General features: G+C 33.3%; 1 protein-coding gene across 1 annotated transcript in view; it reads left to right on the top strand.

The window, feature by feature from the left end:
* LOC117118164 overlaps positions 1-16,960 on the top strand; it is an 89,737-nt gene that overhangs the window by 34,899 nt on the left and 37,878 nt on the right. The window contains exons 8-13 of the mRNA XM_033262679.1: positions 463-837; positions 4,215-4,368; positions 5,493-5,566; positions 9,362-9,515; positions 10,656-10,729; positions 14,999-15,121. Coding sequence (XP_033118570.1) covers positions 463-837; positions 4,215-4,368; positions 5,493-5,566; positions 9,362-9,515; positions 10,656-10,729; positions 14,999-15,121 — 954 coding nt within the window. The remainder of the gene's footprint in view (positions 1-462; positions 838-4,214; positions 4,369-5,492; positions 5,567-9,361; positions 9,516-10,655; positions 10,730-14,998; positions 15,122-16,960) is intronic.

Below are 16,960 nucleotides of genomic sequence, written 5' to 3'. Positions count from 1 at the left end.
ATATACGTATATACATACATACCGTATACATATACACGTATACATACACACACACATATACGTATACATACATACACACATATACGTATACATATAGATAAAGGGTTGACTGTAGCATTAAAAGATTCATTTCTCTCATTTCACGGTCAAAACAGTGTTCCTTTAATTGGGGTGTTTCCTCAAGCGTTTCTCAAAGGAATGGATCTACTGTACTAGAAAACCACATTGTGTGAAAGTGTTAGGAAATGATGTCTGGATGTCGGTTTATATACGACATCGATAAGACAAAAGTAGTGTTTTCTATTTAATAAAACTAAACTCTATCTTATTAATGTATGTGGTTTCGAGGGTTCCAAATGATCAGCTTCCGCTGGATGGTTCACCCTCTTTAAATATGGTTCAAATAAATATAATAAAATGCATGTTACATAAATAAATATATTGGAATGATTTAAATTTAAGGTGTAAATGTGAAAGTTAGCTGCTGCAAGAATCCAAACTCTGCAAAGAATAAGGAAATTGAAAGGATACTACATGAGCATGTAAAGGTTTTTCAAGATCGCTGTAACATACTTCGTGAACAATTAACTGAATATTTCAAGAAGAAGGGACTTACGTTCAAGGGGATTACAGTAGGATGTATCCTGTTGCACCTCTCTACACATTGTCCTAGAGCAATAAGACGTTTATCCGATGTTAATGTACAAAAAGACATTATGAAAACACTTGCTGATATTTTACTAACAGGAGATCTTACGAAAGTATTTCTTCAGGAATGGTCAATGCGTATTGACATGGAGAAATATGATGCGGCTTTGATTGAACTGGAACCACATAGTAAGGATTTGAATTTCTCTAGAATTTAAAATAGCATGATGTAGTTATTCGGCAGATTAACGTACACATAATACTTCAGTGTTGAACAGTTTGTTTGACTAATTTTTCATGAATTTACAAATATTTTATATAATCATGTTTGAAATGAAATTTCTTTAAATGAAAACAATTTAGAATAATTTAGAATAGGTACTGGATTCAATAGCCTTGTCACACCAAAGGAGAGGTAGTGCTCTTCTGTGTGTCTTCCTATGTTTTCTTCCTGGAGCATAACTCAAAACTATTGAACCGATTTACTTCAAATTTTCACACATTGACAATGATGCATGCATCCTCGGTCTTCCATAATTTGGTGTTAATGGAAAGTATGATGATATTGGTGATACAAATAAATCCATGCACGTTATATAGATGATTACTAAACATTTCAATTACAACTTAATACTTTGTGCCATTAGTTAGAAAATCTGCCTTCCAATAAATGTCTTAAAATAAACATATTTCATTTTTTTTGTAAGTACTAAATACATTGGTATCCTAGTACATTACATTTTGTCTGAAATTCGACTATAGTGAATTATTTAGCTACACACAAAAAAGTTTTATCTTATAAATCAAATTATTAACATATTTCTATTCACAATTGATCAAAATTTGGTTTTTGTAGGTGATTCCCAAGTATTTAAATTTTTAAATTGATTTACTTTGCCATTAGTTTATTTTGCTTAGCAATAAAGATTCAACATTATTTTTCACAATCAATCAGAATATTTTGTAATGCTCTGAAACACATATCTCAGTCAAAACCTTCAGTACACGAACTGTTGATAATCAATCTTATAACAGCACGCAGCCAAGTCAAGGTATAATGACATCATTGTGTGCACCTGTATTTGTTCAGACATACCGTACCTGATGTTTACTATTGCCTGATATATTTAACACTATAAGCAACACTATAAGTGTTGCTTTAAATCTATTAAAAATTAGTAATACTATAGCACTAGTCCCTTCAACTTCGCCTGAAAATGTAGATCAGATCGGTAGGGGGCGACGCAAGCAGAGGGTCCAGGAGTGCCAAGGACCCCCACCGGGTACCTCTAGATCCCCCGCTTGGACCTCCTTGTCGGGAATTTCCAGCAAGGTCGTCTGGGAAAAATGAAATCTCAACCGCCGAAAAAACAATTTAGGTATGCCTGACTAAGCTGTCATATTTTGGGATTAAAAACTGTTTACTCCGAGCAGTACTACTGTATGTGCGAGGTGTTGTACACTATCGTGATCGTATGGGTTGCGGTGGCAGCGCCAGATCTTCCCCGACATACTGTAGGGCTGGTACCTCCGACAGAGGTAGGTACCAGTTGAAAATGAGTTGGAATGGAAAAGATTGGTCGACAGATGGAATGGAAACATCTTCTATTATTAACTTTCAAATGTCTAAAAGAAAAGGCCCCATCTTACTTATGTAATAAATTTATCTTTAACAACAATAATCACCCTCAATGTACTAGGAAATCTTGGTCAGATCAATTTCTGCTCACAGATCAATTCTGCTTTACCAGTTCACAGGACCACCAAGTGATTTTAGTATGATCACTTTCGGCATCCGATGACGTTCCAATGAAAATAGATTTCTTTTACCGCTGCCACCATATTACGTAGTTGTCACAATGTAATGTAATATAATATTATTTAACTGTAACAATATTAATATTACTGTCTTCTGTCATCAATACTTTTTGTCTTCTTGTATTGTTAATACAATAGTTTTTCTTCTTATCACTTTGTTACTAATTGATATATAACACAATTAGCACACACTCTTTGTCACCAACACCAGTAGAAAGATACGTCTTCAATGAATTTAGCCAACTCAAATATACTTTAACTTTAAATTCTGAGTTTCAGTTCTTAGCAATCCACATACACATACAGGCAGTCACGACGCCTAGGCCGGAAGTAAGGCAAAAAAATTGAGAAATATTAGTAAATATTAAGTAAATATTCTAAATAGAGACTTAAAACGTAAATTTTGCACTAATTCCATTAAACAAAATGCTAAATATCCAAAGAAATTGTGGAATACTATTCATAAGTTAATTCCGAAAAATCATTCCAATGTTGAACGAGCTAGTTCACAAAGATAATATGTTTAAGACTTCTGATAAAGAAACTGCTAATCAATTTAATGAACATTTTACTTCAATTGGAATTTCTCTTGCCAATAAATTTTCTAATCCCTCTACTAACAATTACAGACCTATATCCATCCTACCACTAGTAACTAAAGATCATTGAACATGCTGTACACCAACAATTATACAATTATTTTACAAGAGTTAATATTTTGAATGAATCCCAATCTGGCTTTAGGAAAAACCATTCAACAAATACTACACTTATTGATGAGTCAAATTATATTCTCCATAATTTAAATAAAAGGCAAAGCAACTGCAGCCATCTTTATAGATTTGATAAAGGCCTTTGACATAACTTATCACAAACTCCTCATGTCAAAACTTAAAGACTCTGGAATTCAGGAATCTGCCATACAGATCAATTATGGTAGTAATATTGATTTCGTAGATTTCAAAGTCTTATAGTTAATGTCGGAAAATGGTATAACCAGATGGATACAGTAGTCTTAATATGTTAAAAGTGTTGTTCAGAGCATGCTTGCCAAATGGAAGTATATCATCCATAACTAGTCTGTTAGATTTGCTGAATACGTTGGTATAATTATATCATCTGAGTTAAAGAAATATTTCTCTCTTATATCATACAAGATAACTGAACAATTAGATTTTCAATTCATAATAAAAAATATCAGACTGTATGTTAGAGGAAGAACCATTACAAAATTCAAAGACAAAAGTTAATGAAATTTGCGATGCAACAGATTCCAAACAATCCGAAGAAAATAGATAGAATGAAAGCACCTCTTAAGAGATATCCTAACAACTTATGATCACTGATCTACAACTCAAAGAAATGATCAGTGCAAAAAATATGCAAAATTAACGCATGAGAAAGTTTCTATTTTCCAAGATTCCTGATGTAGTAAACTGTAATAAGCATGTCATAATAGTAATATAGAAAATAATATTATATAATATCTAGGGACAATAAGCAAACCATTTTTTTTATTATTCTCATTATTGTCAATACATTCTGTTTAATCATTATCATGATTTTTTTTTCAATACATAAAGAATCATGTGCTATGTGTGGTTTTTTTATTATTATTTTAAAACTTTTATGAAAGTTTTTTTTTCAAACAAATAAACATTTTGTCCTAATTAACCAATTTATTTTATAATTTTCTGTATATTAGAGAATTGCTAACCAACATCATACTTTCTTTCTCTGTGAATTAGTGTGTCAAGTTCCAGAAGAAGTGATAGCTAGAGGTAAAGAAGCTGTGCAGCTTTTTAAAAAGTTAGAACAAGGAGTTACCAATCGGAAAGTAATGATTTGTGGCAGAGAGGATGTTGCAAAAATTCCTTTAGTAAATGCTCTCCATGGAAAAACGTAAGTTGGCAAATCCAATTATAGTGATTGTACATATATCCTTTAATTTAGTTAAACACATCTATTCCTTATTTGTGGTATGCATACCACAACCATCGCACCCATGTGCATATTTTGGATTTTATTTAATATATTAGTCACTTGTTAGATACCAAAAAAAAATAACCGTATGTTTCTCCTATGTGTACTCCAAATTATACATCCTACTTGTTCTAACTGAAGACCGTCTGATTACCATTCGGATGTTCTACCAACTGATCCAAACTGAAAAATAAGGAGTACTACAGTAAAATGTTTTAGGTGAACAATGAACAAAAAAAAACGAAATCAAATTGAAAATAAAGCTAGAAATTAAAGAAAATAAATAAAAAATTCAGTTAACGTTGCTGATAGCTTTGCTGGATGCAGTTTACCAATAGCATCTTTAAGAGACAGTTTGAGCTACTACTACTACTGCTACTGCTACTACTGTTACTGCTATTAGTTTCATTATTGTTCCTTTCCCTTTATTCAACATGGTTTCTAACATTATTTGATTAGACTCATCACCTTGCTATACCTATTATACTACCAGCTATGACCTCTAGAGTACACTTTACATCAGCCCGCTTTTTGAGGGCGTATATTAGTTGTTTGAGGAACTGCTTGGTTGGATTGTACTTGTGATATACCACTGAACTGTAGTATTTTAGACTGTGGGTTCAATTCCTGCCTGAGAAATGTTTTCATACTATTGATTAGGAACTTAGGAACGTAATTTTTACATCATTGTTCCTTTATTTGAGTACTGTTGTCTACCAATTTGTTTTTTGTTTTTTAGAAGGATAACTAGTACTTATAATAATATAATTCCCAGCTTAACTGGCATTATGTTGGTCTTGTTGTTCTGATATTTATTGCAAGACTCCATCATTATATAGACTCATTATCTTTACAACAACTTGATTAACTTGGAACATAGAAATTAGCCATATATACTGTCACTGATATCATCATATAGATATTCACTTAAAGTGTACTTGTCAAGTTATTCTCAAATATACTGTTGATTAAATTCTAAAATATACTTTTGATTTTCTGACTATTGCTTCAACTATCACTATGTTTTATTGTCTTTCCTACAGATTTAATGAGTACGAACAATCGACGAGAAGCATAGGCTGTAATGAGTGGCAAGAAGATACTGACGACATTGATGGTATGTTAGGAAATATTCTAGCCTTATAATTATGATTATGTTATTTTGGCATGAGTTTATAAACAATAAATTAACTGAAAGTAGCAAACCTTTTTGTAACATTATGTTGATAGGTTGTGCCAAAATGGATTTTATTGTCTAACGTTATCATTTTTGGGGTGCTGTATTCATAAAAAGTTTAACACCATTTTTTTATCCATGTCATCAGCTGCACCACATACATACATGCCAAGTTTGAGTTTGGCTGTGGATGGAGATTTGCACAGGAACGAAACAATTTAGGCGTGGGTCGAGGGCCCGCTTAGGGCCCCGGAAATTTTTAGGCCTAGATGCTCTCTGGTGGACTCTGAGCAGATCTCTAGTGCTCAAATTAAATCTTAAAAATGGGGTAATATATACTAACATTTTTTGAAAAATAAAATTCTATAGCTTTATTTCAGTGTCCAACATTTTGGATTTGGATGATGCATCGATGATGATGCGCAGCCAAGACCCTATTTTCGCCGGTAAAACCATCGTGGATTCTGGTTCGCTGAAAGTATTGATATGCATGATCGCGGTCGTAAAGTTAAAATAGAAATGCGTAATGTGTACAGCGCCACCGGTGTTAATTTTACACGAATACATTGTTTACTATCGGAACGGCATGTATTTTCGCGAAGCGATAGAACCAAGTGAGCAGATGTAATGGGAAAATAAAAAATAAAATCAAAGCCAGCACCCAAACCGCAGTATGGGGATACGCCCTCGTCGCTGAGCAGGGGTCTATCAAAACGTACCCTGTCCAGCACCAGTTAAGTCTCGGCCATCCCAGGACTCGGGCGCCTCCTATCCTGATAGAACTACAAAAAGCTAGCTGACAAGGTAGGAAAAGGGGAAATCAAAGAGAACGAAATAAGTGAGTTTTTAAATGAGATTTAAACAAAGAGACAGATGGCATACATCCACATCTTTTATTCAGTCATTCTTCCCAGAAGCCACCTCTTTGTGGAATGCTTTACCGCAGTCAGTTGTAAACAAATCATTGATAACCACTTTTACACTGCCAAGGGCAGAATAAACCTGTTAATTCTGGAACGTGCGTAATTTTTTTTTCCCTCAACATCTCAGCCAAGTTGATTTGTGGCGCTATAATTTTTATATGAATATTCATTTAATAGCAAAGATCCTTCTCTTTACTGTGCTGTGCTTCGCCTCTCTCCGCCGCTCTATTGATAATAATATCGCATTTTTTTTGCCGTGGCTTCCACTTATCACTTTCAGACAGTAGTAGGCCAAGGTTTGTTGTGAGGTGTGATCAAGCTTTTTTCCCATGAATTACATTAAATCAATTTATTAATCAAAAAGTAGGCCTGTATAGTAAATTATCAAAAACCATAAAGGACAACAATAAAAAGCTAAGAGCTTGTATAAGGTCCGAAAAATGATGAACAAAAATGTGAGTCAAGTAAAAATAAACAAAGAAAATATTATTATAATATTATATTACAGTAGCCTAAAAATCTTAAATAATTATTATTATTTGTGTCTTATTAATAATTAACTAAAATGAAAAATGAAAAATTATTATAATTACAATTACAAAAACTTAAATTTTACTTATTATTATTAATATAGGCCTATGATTATTAAGTGGACTAACCCAGATTTAGGCTGTAGGCCTAATACAAGTATTGTTTGTATGTGAAATTGATTATACATTACGGTGATGAGTAATCGGTAAAGAAATAAACAATAAACCGACAAATGTAGTTCAACTAATACATTTTACATTTATGTAGGAATATAATTAATTATATTCGTATTACTAAATAAGTGTGTATAAAAATTGTCTTTTACCTAGGCAATTCAACAGAAGAATGATACATCAGGAAAGGTTTTATCTCTGGCATTGACAAGTCGTAGTGTGTTAAAAATTTTTACCATTTGAACTTTTTGTGGTTAAGCGACTTTCATGGCCTATTATTTCTGTAATGCTTTATTTGGTATCAGTAGGGCCATCCATAATTTGCAACATTTTTAAGAGTTCAAAACATGCTCTTTTCTGTGGCTTACTGGCTTCCTATAGAAGAGCATGGGAAGCGTAAACATTAAAATGTTGATATGTGTCATTTGAGACTATTTTTTTTTACATCAGCTATCTTGAAAAAAGATAGCATCGAAAAATGTACCAATCGCAAAAAGCTGGATTCTACATGTCCATGCAGTTCTTAAAAATACCACAATTTTGCATTGAACATAAAAACCTCACTATTTGAAATGAAAATTAATTTGTTTTATATGTTTATTGCTCTTTAGAAGGCAGATGCACTATCTCTATTGAAATGAGTAACTTTTATTTACGTATTAAAACTTATGGTTATTTCGGAAATTTTGCAAGCACTTTGTTGTAGCCACAAGAGAGACGATGCAACAGAACAGGAAATATGACGTCCTTTGCTGCATTGCAGTAATCTAGAGACTGATACTAAATGATTCATGGGAATTTTCAAAAAGCTATCTGTAAAGTAGTGGTAAAAATTGGAATCAGCCCTCAAAATCCTGAAATTCAGCAAGGTGGACATAAACTATGCCCAAACCCATGGCAGTAGGAATGGCATTCTCAGACTATAAATGCTGTACATTTGGCTTCTTCTCTAGGGGGTATTGTGCCCTGAAGGAACGCTGGCGCATCATGTGGGTAGCATACCTGTCAAAAAAAAGAAACTTCATCTCCCTTCTATTAGAAATGTTCAAAGCATAAAAAATAGTTATTTATAACTATTTTTTTAACTGGCTTTCAAACTGGCAGCCCTACCACCGCTTATTCATTGAGCCCCACATCATTTCGGGAACCTCATCAGCCTCCTCCATTTCAAAACTCCTAGATACACTGCTGCAAAGGGGCCCCAGGATCCTTTACTATTGCCGCCATACTTCCAGACCGCCAAAGTACAAAACTAACACTAAGCATTAGATGAATACAGGTCAATTATGGTAGTAATATTGATTTCATAGATTTCGAAGTCTTATAGTTAATGTCGGAAAATGGTATAACCAGACGGATACAGTAGTCTTAATATGTTAAAAGTGTTGTTCAGAGCATGCTTGCCAAATGGAAGTATATCATCCAACTAGTCTGTTAGATTTGCTGAATAAGTTGGTATAATTATATCATCTGAGTTAAAGAAATATTTCTCTCTTATATCATACAAGATAACTGAACAATTAGATTTTCAATTCATAATAAAAAATATCAGACTGAATGTTAGAGGAAGAACCATTACAAAATTCAAAGACAAAAGTTAATGAAATTTGCGATGCAACAGATTCCAAACAATCTAAGAAAATAGATAGAATGAAAGCACCTCTTAAGAGATATCCTAACAACTTATGATCACTGATCTACAACTCAAAGAAATGATCAGTGCAAAAGATATGCAAAATTAACGCATGAGAAAGTTTCTATTTTCCAAGATTCCTGATGTAGTAAACTGTAATAAGCATGTCATAATAGTAATATAGAAAATAATATTATATAATATCTAGGGACAATAAGCAAACCATTTTTTTTATTATTCTCATTATTGTCAATACATTCTGTTTAATCTTTATCATGATTTTTTTTTTTTTCAATGCATAAAGAATCATGTGCTATATGTGGTTTTTTTTAATTATTATTTTAAAACTTTTATGAAAGTTTTTTTTTTCAAACAAAATATAAACATTTTGTCCTAATTAACCAATTTATTTTATAATTTTCTGTATATTAGAGAATTGTTAACCAACATCATACTTTCTTTCTCTGTGAATTAGTGTGTCAAGTTCCAGAAGAAGTGATAGCTAGAGGTAAAGAAGCTGTGCAGCTTTTTAAAGAGTTAGAACAAGGACTTACCAATCGGAAAGTAATGGTTTGTGGCAGAGAGGATGTTGCAAAAATTCCTTTAGTAAATGCTCTCCATGGAAAAACGTAAGTTGGCAAATCCAATTATAGTGATTGTACATATATCCTTTAATTTAGTTAAACACATCTATTCCTTATTTGTGGTATGCATACCGCAACCATCGCACCCATGTGCATATTTTGTATTTTATTTTATATATTAGTCACTTGTTAGATACCAAAAAAAAAATAACCGTATGTTTCTCCTATGTGTACTCCAAATTATACATCCTACTTGTTCTAACTGAAGACCGTCTGATTACCATTCGGATGTTCTACCAACTGATCCAAACTGAAAAATAAGGAGTACTACAGTAAAACGTTTTAGGTGAACAATGAAAAAAAAACGAAATCAAATTGAAAATAAAGCTAGAAATTAAAGAAAAGAAATAAAAAATTCAGTTAACATTGCTGATATCTTTGCTGGATGCAGTTTACCAATAGCATCTTTAAAAGACAGTTTGAGCTACTACTACTACTACTGCTACTGCTACTACTGTTACTGCTATTAGTTTCATTATTGTTCCTTTCCCTTTATTCAACATGGTTTCTAACATTATTTGATTAGATTCATCACCTTGCAATACCTATTATACTACCAGCTACAACCTCTAGAGTACACTTTACATCAGCCCGCTTTTTGAGGGCGTATATTAGTTGTTTGAGGAACTGCTTGGTTGGATTGTACTTGTGATATACCAGTGAACTGTTGTATTTTAGTGGCATGAGACTGTGGGTTCAATTCCTGCCTTAGAAATGTTTTCATACTATTGATTAGGAACTTAGGAACGGAATTTTTACATCATTGTTCCTTTATTTGAGTACTGTTGTCTACCAATTTGTTTTTTTTTTTTTTAGAAGGATAACTAGTACTTATAATAATATAATTCCCAGCTTAACTGGCATTATGTTGGTCTTGTTGTTCTGATATTTATTGCAAGACTCCATCATTATATAGACTCATTATCATCATTTACAACAACTTGATTAACTTGGAACAGAAATTAGCCATATACTGTACTGTCACTGATATCATCATATAGATATTCACTTAAAGTGTACTTGTCAAGTTATTCTAAAATATACTTTTGATTAAATTCTAAAATATACTTTTGATTTTCTGACTGTTGCTTCAATTATCACTATGTTTTATTGTCTTTCCTACAGATTTAATGAGCACAAACAATCAACGAGAAGCATAGGCTGTAATGAGTGGCAAGAAGATACTGACGACATTGATGGTATGTTAGGAAATATTCTAACCTTATAATTATGATTCTGTTATTTTGGCATGAGTTTATAAACAATAAATTAACTGAAAGTAGCAAACCTTTTTGTAACATTATGTTGATAGGTTGTGCCAAAATGGATTTTATTGGCTAACGTTAACATTTTTGGGGTTCTGTATTCATAAAAAGTTTAATACCATTTTTTTATCCATGTCATCAGCTGCACCACATACAACATGCTCATGTTTGGTGTCAATGGAAATTATGCACTGATCATTTAATTCAATTACACATAATAATGTATATTTACAGAGATATAGGCCAATTAATAAAGTCATATGACACAAAAGAGTCAAAGGTCAAACAATCAAACTCACCAAAATGTGTTGTGTTTGGTATCGTTGGAAGCTCTTCCTATGCTGAATAATGTTTTACAGTACACATATATCGAAAATGGTATAATTTTCCATATATTGTCCAGTAAAGTCTACTAATATGGCATACCGTATTAAAATAAACTGGACCCAGTTGCGTAAAGCTTGTCAACTGGTGGGAAGGGCCTCCTACTACTAACAGTGACACCAAGTACTTTACTGCCAAGCCTTAACAGAGGTGTAACGCATGTGTTTACAGGGCCTTGGTCCGAATCGTGATAGGCCCACGTACCCTTCTTACTTCTGTACCACCCATCACTCCCCATCTTCGACAATACTGAAAATTATTCTATAGTTTTCAAAAAGCCAAATAGACCAAAATGCCACACACTCATTGGCAAATCTACTGCTTTGGACCATACGGGACAAGAAATCTCAACAGGCAGCAGCTAAAGCTACAAAAATGCTAAACTTCATTCAAAGAAATTTCCATCATTGTTCCAAACAGTGGCGGCTCTAGGATATATTTTCTGGGGGGGGGGCTAATTTGTCCGACAGGGGGACTTGAGCTCGTAGGCTCGAGCTGGAGGAAGGGGTTGAGAGGAGGTTCCCCTTCCCAAATGAGATTTTTTTTAAAGAATATCAATCTCTGGATGGCCGAGAATGGCACTCTCAGACTGTGACAGACATGTGTTGGCTTGGTGTGGGCTTGTTTTTATATGTTTTATCGTCTGACTTCCCAACGAGCTCTGTCCGGCAGGGGGAGGGGGACTTGACCTGTCCGGTGGGGGCTTAAGCCCCCTCTTAAGCCAACCAGAAGATGTCACAATAAGCAATACGTAACCTACCAGCATAAAGGTTAAAGGTTATACATTTATATTGCGCAAAATACGAGAGTCTCAATGCGCAAAACAAGTGAGCAGATGTATACTGGACAAAAAAAAAGAGAAAATTCAAGCCAGCACTCAAACTGCAGTATGGGGATACGCCCTCGTCGCTGAGCAGGGATCTATCAAAATGTTCCCTGTTCAGCACCAGTTAAGTCTCGGCCATCCCAGGACTCGGGCGCCTCCTATCCTGATAGAACTACAAAAAGCTAGCTGGCAAGGGAAGAAAAGGGGAAATCAAAGAGAACGAAATAAGTGAGTTTTTAAATGAGATTTAAACAAAGAGACGGATGGCATACATCCACATCTTTTATTCAGTCATTCTTCCCAGAAGCCACCTCTTTGTGGAATGCTTTACCGCAGTCAGTTGTAAACAAATCATTGATAACCACTTTTAAAAATGCTATCCTAGAGCGTTTAAAGTCTTTCCCCCTTTCTAGAGCACTTTAAATCATAATAACTTTAATACACAATACACTCTCGTCACTTCCAGGGACGTATCCCTCCCTTTATACAAAGTGTTAAAATCTTAAAGCTTGTTCTTAAGCCAATACAAATTCTTTCCTGGGATCACACACAATGAATACTTCTAAAACATGTAAATATACATCAGTACACGTTATACATATAGGCCTAATCGAATACATAGGCCTAAGCGTGATTAAAACAAATCTTAAATTCATAAATCTCAGGCCAGGTCTTTTAAGATACATAGGAATGCTATACTGTATGATTCAGTATGATGTTATAACACACATCATTTGTTAGATAAGTTTAAATGCTTTCTTATGGTACTATATAAATTTAATCGTTATAGTAACATACTAGCTTCAAAATACCATTTTGGTGTAATAAAGTATACAATTTGCCATTTTTTGTAGATGATAACTTTTGACATTCTATAACTCCAAGATACAAAATGGATAATGTTTATATTTTATACAGATGTTTTATTTTGTATGTTGTCAGTTTTTGAGAAAGACGTTTATATGTTATACAGATGTTTTATTTTGTATGTGGTCAGTTTTTGAGAAAGTATCAGGCAAAAAAGTTGTAAGCCCATTTTTTTTCATTGTTAATTGTTAATTTTAGCAAAAAAAATACCATTTTGAGGTGAAAAGGTGTAAAATTTGTCATTTTTGTAAGAGATGATGTTTGACATACTATAACTTGAAACACAAAATGGATAATGTCTGAAATTTTTAATAGGTGTTTATTTTGTATGTGGTTAGTTTTTAAGAAAGTAACAGATGAAAAGTTTGTTAGCTTAGTATTTTCTGTATTTAAATAATAAAATATTTCATTTTATTAAATTTAGCGAAAAGTCATTATAAGAAATTGGGATTTTTTTTTTGCCAATTTTCGGGTCAGAAAACCAATTTAGTGCATCATCATATGCATCACTTCAAATTGAATCTTCCAGTGACTACCTTAAAAATACTTTTGGGTAAAAATGTGTAAAATTTTCCATTTTTAGTCAAATTTGACCCCTTCCACTAATTAAATTTTCCTAGATTTTTGATATGTTATTCCTCATTGAATTTTGGGTTGAAAACAATTAATTTCATTACTATTGCAATTTTTTTCAGGTTGACCCCTTTCTCTAGTTCCTATGCATGTAATGCAATAGGAACTACAAAAAACAAAAACAAACAGTCCAAAAAAAAAAAAAAAAAATAGGCCTAGTTTTCCCATCTCCAGCCATTTCCAGCCATCTAGAAGTTACTTTAAAAAAAAAAAAATTTTGTTTTGGGAGGAAGGGACTTCCTCTCCCATACTCATTCTCAGATAGCGCTGCGTGCTATAGTTACACACATAATTACTTACCCCCCCTCAGTTGGACATCCTATAGAGCGCCCCCCATAAATTATATCCTAGAGCCGCCATCCTTTAGGATTAGTTTTCTAAATAGCCATCCTATATTCCCATTGCACTCAATCGTGACAGATTGGCCCGCATTTGCTTTTGTGGAAAATATGCCATTAACATTTAATATAGTGCAAACAGTACTAACATAACAAAGTATTGTGTTTATTGTTAATGTATTTAGTAAATAATAATTTTCAAATAGAACCAAATTTTATTATATTACTCTAATTATAATTTTTTGTCTATATATTTTTTTTTTAGGCCAAACTGGTGTGGATGATTGGGCACAAGCCATTTTTCATATTTTAGTCTAGTACGCCACTGCCAGCTCCCCCACTCCTGACATCGTTCCAAACTACTGTAATATGAAAATACTGTATACTTAGGCCTACGAAAATTTAATTATTTTTTTATTTTACAAAATTGTTAAGTACCTTGTTGGTGTTCTAAAAATATTACTGTAATTTGCTTATCAAATAACACTACCAATGTGGTCTAAAATCACTATATTTGGGCCATAAAAGCTCACTCTCCTGAATTGTTCAAATTAGACCACCACATAAAATCTGATAAAGTCATGTATCATGCATAGGAAAATTGATGCTAGATGTGTTTCCAGTAACTTTGTCTTAATCAGTGAAAATGCTGAAAAATAAATCGATTTTGGCACCAATGGATTCCATATTACTTATTTGCATGGCATTCTATAGTATACTTTTTCTGAAAAATAAATAAATTAGAGACTTGTGGCAAGTCTATGTTGATGCCTGCAAGGCTCTGGTTTGTAGATTGGCTGTACTAATAGACAGCTCGTTCCAATTCTAACAAAATTTGATCCGCTCTTTCTTAGATTATGTACTATTCCACTAAATTTTATAATTTTTGCGTAATCTTTCTGAAACTTGACATACAGAGATGGATGAATACAAAACAGTAATGCTTATATAGGCAGCTTTGTCCAATTCTATAGCAAGAAGTTCTGTAGAATATAACAAGTTGCTAAAGTTAAATTTGATAAATCATCTTTGATAAGTTCCCTTAATTAAAAGGGCAACATTTACCTTGATTATAGCCACTGTTTTGGTAATTTATATACATTTCATTGCAATGGAATATCATAATTGTTTGTTCTTTCTTTTTATTTTTAATAGAAAACGTGAAGAGTATAATGTCAAATTATTTGAAAGAACAAGAAAATGAAGAATTACCAGAGGAGTGGTCTGTAGAAATTAAACTGGATAATGAATCAGACCCTGTTGATTCAAACAAAGACGGTCAGTTTAACAATTAGATCAAGTTAGACATTGTTACGGTATTTTGAAATCATAATGTATAATGAAATTTCAGAAGTCATGTAGAATAGTTTAAATAGATTTTTATATTGCCATATTTGAAGCACACACTACAAACATAGATCATTGTGTTATGCTCTCTTCTTAAGCATCTTAAGGCCAACGCAGCTCGACGCGATTTGTTGTCACGTCGGGTCTGTGTGAGTTAAGCGCAGACATGATTGTTTGCGTTGGGATGCAACATTTTTTTTTTTACCCACTAGCCTTGGGAATTTTGACAAATATTCAAAACTACAGTCTGGTCACACCACCAGACGTTGCATGTCATTTCACAACAATAAATGTACGAGAGCGATCGTAGCTTTAACTGTAACTTTGCGACAGACAAAAAAGTTGCTTGTTTTGCTTTCTGTTTCCATTTGCGATTGCGTTTTATGTGTCACCAGATAGGCTTTTAAAATATGTGAAACAAGTACAGGTAGGCTTACCAAAGATATTATCTACAAATGAGCCCTTTGTTAACGATGGCTGAAGCCTAGAGTAGGCCTATTTAAGCCTCTATAAACGGCAACACACCATTGCCACCAGCGCACTACATGCTTAGGAATTAAACATGCTTGCCTACTATAGGTCTATTTTTATGGCCTAGGCCATTTATTGTTAAATGACGTGTGACGTCTTATCTCATTAGCCTATTTTGACCAGACTGTTGTTTTGTATATTTTTCGAAATTCCCTATGCGAGTAAAAAATATTCGCCGTTAGGGCAGTTGCGTCGTAGTTTAACATGTTTACATTTCTCACGACGGCTTAAGGACTGTCTCCAATGATGAGTTTTGTCGGCTGCATCGTACGACGCTATCTGAGTTGGGCATTAAATGACAAGATCCCTGAAGAGATACTTTATTAGTTCCTATGCAAGTAATGCAATAGGAACTATTGTATTCTCTTTTTTGCATGTGTGGGGGTGTGGGTGTGTGTGTGTATGTGTGTGTAGACATCTTCAGCAAAAGTTTTCCAACATTTTGTTTTTTTTTTGTTTTTGTTTTTGCCATTTTTGTACCTTGTATTGTGATTAGTTTACTAACTAGCTATCCATCACTTTATTCCCATTGCACTCAATCTTGTCATTGGCCCACATTGCCGTTGTGGAAAACATCAAGGTGTCATTAACATACTAGTGCAAACAGTACTAACATAACAAACTATTGTGTTTATTGATACTACATTTAGTAAATAATAATTTTGAAATAAAACCAAATATTGTTATATTACTATAATTTTATTTTTGCCTTATATTTTTTTTTTTACACGGACATTTGACCCAAACTGTTTACTTCATAAGTTTAAGTTTTGTTGATCTCTGTTAAAGAGTCTGAGTGATTTAAGGAAAGAATTTGTATTAAAACTGTGTACAAAAGGGTGGGGGGAGAGGGAGGATGGAATCAGTTCCTCCCTGAATACGTCCCTGCGAAAGTTGAAAACAATCCATAGTGATAAAAGTATCACAGTTGATGTATTAATTAGGCCTATAGACCAACATTTTAGCTACCACAGCATAACACAGCAAACGGCCTAAATATGTTTTCAAATTGAAATATTTCGTGTATTAAATTCAGTCATATAACTTCACTATCATTCTGCATAGGAACGTTGACGCCTGCCGCTAAGGTGGTTTAATATATTGTTGTCTAGTAGGCCATGCCAGCACCCCCTCCCCCGATATCGTTTTAAACTACTGTAAAATGAAAATACTGTATACCTACATAGGCCTAAAAAATTTTTTTAAATTGTTTTTTTTTTTTTTTTTTTTTTGATGATT

Source organism: Anneissia japonica, unplaced genomic scaffold, assembly GCF_011630105.1.
Source record: "Anneissia japonica isolate Jap-2015-1 unplaced genomic scaffold, ASM1163010v1 scaffold11779_len1430905_cov172, whole genome shotgun sequence".
In the NCBI taxonomy this organism is placed as follows: Eukaryota; Metazoa; Echinodermata; class Crinoidea; order Comatulida; family Comatulidae; genus Anneissia; species Anneissia japonica.
This window is presented reverse-complemented; position numbering and strand designations above follow the sequence as displayed.